Source organism: Sipha flava, unplaced genomic scaffold (assembly GCF_003268045.1).
Source record: "Sipha flava isolate LNK unplaced genomic scaffold, YSA_version1 17513_pilon_pilon, whole genome shotgun sequence".
Classification (NCBI taxonomy): Eukaryota; Metazoa; Arthropoda; class Insecta; order Hemiptera; family Aphididae; genus Sipha; species Sipha flava.
This window is the reverse complement of record NW_020272006.1, coordinates 2,619-7,305: the sequence shown is the minus strand read 5'-3', so window position 1 is coordinate 7,305 and position 4,687 is coordinate 2,619. Positions and strand designations below refer to the sequence as shown.

The 4,687-nt window shown below is 26.9% G+C and overlaps 1 protein-coding gene across 1 annotated transcript; it reads right to left on the bottom strand.

The window, feature by feature from the left end:
• Nucleotides 1-414: 414 nt before the first annotated feature.
• LOC112680217 (vigilin-like) lies at nt 415-2,924 on the bottom strand. The gene is made up of 4 exons (XM_025550255.1): nt 2,751-2,924; nt 963-1,178; nt 498-680; nt 415-423 (listed from the first exon to the last, which is right to left on the bottom strand). The coding sequence occupies exons 1-4, from the start codon at nt 2,922-2,924 to the stop codon at nt 415-417; spliced, it is 582 nt and encodes a 193-aa protein (XP_025406040.1).
• Between the last annotated feature and the right edge of the window lie 1,763 nt (nt 2,925-4,687).

Below are 4,687 nucleotides of genomic sequence, written 5' to 3'. Positions count from 1 at the left end.
CTAACAAAAATTTTAATTATTAAAAAATTACGAAAGAAACTATTTGATGGAAATTTATTAAAATACCCGATTTCGTTAATACATAATACTTGTAAATTTTTTTTTAAAATAAAACATATCAGAAATCTTTTAAAAACTTTTAAACCTATAAGTAATATTAAAATTAAAAGTTCATTGAATTCGTATATTGTTATATCAAAATTCAATATTAAAATCCTCATTAATTTATTTTTACTATAAAAGTATAATAAAAATTATTGGAATTTTAATTTAGAAATCGTAAAATTTTCAAATATTTATTAAAAGATTTAATTTTAATTTAATTAATAAAATAAATAAACTACTACGGTCACAAATAACCACTTTAAAAATAGGCATTATCTATTTTGTCAATTTTTCTCCAACCTATTCATTCTAGCCATTCTTTTCGAAAATTAATTTACTTTAATGTATTAAACTTAAATTCCGATTCATTAAAACATATTTTTGATACATACTTGAACTACTTTTTTCGTGGAATCCTTTGTTCCAGTTATATAAATTATGTCAGCCAAATTTTTCATACACGGTATTTGAAGACGTGCTCCTGTACGTTTTTCAATATTCTTAAGATTACGTCCTTGTTTGCCCAATAACGTACTTCGATGTTCTTTTGGAAACGGTGTAGTAGTAGTTTTAATCTGAAATTTTAATGTTTTAGTTAAAATTTCTAAAAAAAATATTTTTTTATTTATTTATCCGTAATAAAACTATAAAATAACAAATGATTCATTAAACATTTTAAATTATTATGCACATTTATATATTATAATATTAAATAATAATAATAATAATAATAAATTATTCATAATTTGTACACAATAATATAATATATATATATATATATATATATATATATAAATAATAAATATTATTTTTATCAGTTAATCTTATTAATTCCAACTTAATTAAAACTTATTTACTTGAGTTTGTTCGATTGTGATAATCTTTTGTTTTGCTCGTTCAACATTAACTCTATTGCCGCTGATTTGTAAAGTAAGATCCATGGTTTTTGAAATACAAATTTCTATTCCTACATTATACTCTTTCCCAATTTTCATATATGCTTCCTTACATTTTTCATGCTCTAATTGACTATTCCTGTCCCAATGTCTGTCTTGGACAGGTATAGTAATTATCTACAAATTTTACAAAATAAAAATTAAGATATTTTTTTATTTATATTTTAGATATAAATCAACTAAACTAAAAACTATATATAAACTATATATAAACTTTCTAAACTATTACTATTCATACAGAAAAATGTTATTTAAAAACATAATAATGATGTTCTTTAATATGTAAATTATCGTTCTATAATTTTTATGTTATTTTTTATTATTTATTTAACTTTTGACACAAAGTTATTATAGCTCAACAATTAAATCATGTAAGATAACTAAGTATGTATTTTAACATTAATATACAATAATCATTATCATAAAATAATATTAGTAAAATATAATAATTTGAGATAATTATGAAATAAGAGTTAATTTTGATTGACCAATTAAAATTTAAAAGTAATGGATAACATATCAACAGGTTAAAGACGTGATCATTTAAATGAATAAAGTAGAAAAGAATTTGGGCTTAGGAGTAAGGTGATTGCGTAGAAGAGCTGTAATTATAAAAGAAGGATAAATATAAGATTTATTAATGCCAGAAGATCTGAGATAAATTGGAAAACGGTATATCGTCCATAGGACTATTTGGTAATTGGATATTATTAGAACCAGTGATGGAGGCGCAAGAAGCTTTGGAAAAAAGTTTGATAAAAGGAGACGTGAGTACAATATTTTTATTTTGATGATTACAAGTAGGTTGTTTTGCGACGTTTAAGAAGTAATTCATGTTTAGAACAACCTTTATAGTTGGAAATATGATCACCCGCGCAAAAGCCGCACTTGGTTAAACTGCCTTTCTCTTTAATGTAACTGTTTTAAGAGTGATTTCCCCTGCGTTTAACACAGCGTGAAGGATGAAGGATCGTCATTATTTCCGGTATGGTGATGTTAATAGTTAGCGTAGAGTGACCGTAGCTATGTCAATTTAGACACTGAGGTGAATCACTATAAGTCTTATTGGGTAATTCGACTTAAATTTTAGTGTGCAACATTGATGATTCATTAAAAATTGTATTTGGATTAATTGCAACAATGAACAGCGGAAGCGTATGGCCATTTTGAATAACATTCGTAATTCTTTTGCGGGAATCTAATTCCATTAGGACATCTGATATATATAGTGACCTGATGTTTTTATATTGATGGTAAACAATAGATTCTTTGGTTATATTATGTACGTCATAGGAAGTGTCGAATTTGATTTCTTTGTCCATTTCGCTCGAAAAGACAGCGAAACGATTAGGCGAGACTAATGGTTTAGTGTTTTTCCCTGTATGGATTGGAGAATTATGCTATGATAGCAGCGACCCTTTGGGTTTGGTAGTAAGCGGAGAGGGTATATTGTCCATCTTGAAAGTGAAGTCGCATAAATACGATATATAATACCGTGGATACTCGTATAATACCGTAAACTGAACTAACTAACTTAACTTAAATAAACTAATAAAGTAACTTAAATAAAATTGCGGTAACGGAACGGACAAATTATAATCGCACTGACATGCAACCGTGTTACAAATCAATATCAGACTGATCGATCTAATACTTATTAGTTACTATTAAAATGGCATGATAAATTACTTCGTTCACCGTTTTAGATTTAAAATTACTCCGTTTTTTTAATTGTGCAGTCCCAATTGTCTCCGAAGTCTTCAAAACTGGCAAAGCTGGAAATGAAAGATTGTAGTTGTTGCCATTACTCATAGCATCTCCTGCACTCGGTTGGCCAGACACCATTAATACATTGTTCATCATTGTAATTGATGTTCTAGACAGATACTTTCTTGAAACAAAATCTGAAAACTAAAATCAGAATGCGAATGAATAAATAAATTTAATTCGTTCGAATTCGATATCAATGTTCAACCAGTATAATATTTCAGAAAGTGATGTGATACGTCGTATAAATCAACTAAATGTTCTTCTATAACTATAAACAACTAACAAACTAAATCACCAATAGTTACAAATATGCAAAATATAATTTTATATCGATTAATAACGACTAATAATACAATTTTTTTAAGTCTGTATTATCAAACGATAATTGATCGAAAAAATAAAAAGTTCATATAAAAATCAAAAATGTATTTAAATATTAAAAAGTGCATTTTCGCATATAGACCTCTTAATACACGTGAATTCACGTTTCACGTGTTACGTGTAAAATCCAAAATAAAAACGTAGGTATAACCTTAACTTAATACTGTACTAATAATATTTATTAAAACTTCAAGTGCATAACATAAAATTACTAATTTTCATCATTATAAAAATGGATATATATATATATATTTGGATAAACACGTATTTCACGTGTATACGTGAATTCCGTGACACGTGCTTTAAGAGCTTTATTTACATATGTACTTGTATATTTTTAGTCATGTATGTATTTAAATATTGTTTAGTTTCAAAAGTGATCTGATGGCGAGTAGAAGTGCTGTTTTTTTTAAATTTTTAACGGGACTGTTAAATGGATCGAACAAAATAGGAGTACTTATATTGTTTACGATATGCTTCGTAAAGAAATCTTAAAAAAGAAGCGAGAGGCTTTTAAAAAAAAAGATTATGGGTTCGACAATGGATTAGTAGAAAAAATAGTGTTGGCGCATCAGTTTGTTTTGAATTAAGAAATCACATTGATCACGTGGTTCACTATTCGTGTTCGGGAATAAACTGGCCTAAAATTACCTAATTTCATTCAACTTCTGTCCGACGTTTTGGACTGCATGCAAGAGCTTGCGTACTATAAACGTTCACATTTGTTCAATTTTGTTCTTGCACGAGTAAAAATATGCATGCGAGAAAAAACATACAAGTGATTTCAATAGTGTGAATCCGGTAAAATGCTTTATTTTTAACTTTTAAAATTCACATACGTATTGTGTAAATAAAGCTAAAATACACTATCGGCGGACGGCGATTGTCGTATAGATAAGCAATAAATGTACTTATGCATAACGGTCGTTTGATGTTTATTAAATATTTTACAACGAACAATTCTGCAAAATGTTTAAATTTTACCAAAATATGGTAGGTACACTAAAAATTTGTTTGAACCGGAACGATATACGTTATTTTTTTTTACGAATCGGAACGCTGAAAAAAATTTTTCGTGAACCATTTCGAGCCCTGTTTGTTCTGTAAAGACTATTTAGTTATTGTAATTAGAAAAATGAATTCCAAATATAAAATGAAAACTAAAATTCGTTTCTATATTAAATTTATCGTATTTAATATATCATATTTTATTTCATTATAATTACATTTTAATTTAATAGTTTAATTTTTCATTCTCGTATTTTGACTAATCTAACAATAAAAGACGTTGATGAGATTTTGAAAAAAAAAAAATGTTTTTATTATTTATTTCTACCAAAAATAAAAACAAATAATTGGTTGTAATTAACGCAAGCTTTTATTTTTGTTCATATCAGTTTTCTTTTGAATTAAGGGCCCCAAATCACGAAGGTCTCGGTGCGTCACACTTACTGCACCACTGCTACGCCGCTGTG

Bases quoted from the DNA above. Each gene is read 5' to 3' on its own strand.
- LOC112680217 (XM_025550255.1), bottom strand. From the start codon at position 2,924: ATGATGAACAATGTATTAATGGTGTCTGGCCAACCGAGTGCAGGAGAT. The intron at 1,179-2,750 runs GTAATTTATCAT...TAAAATTTGTAG, and splicing joins AATCTAAAACGGTGAACGAA to ATAATTACTATACCTGTCCA. The intron at 681-962 runs GTAAATAAGTTT...TTAAAATTTCAG, and splicing joins TCACAATCGAACAAACTCAA to ATTAAAACTACTACTACACC.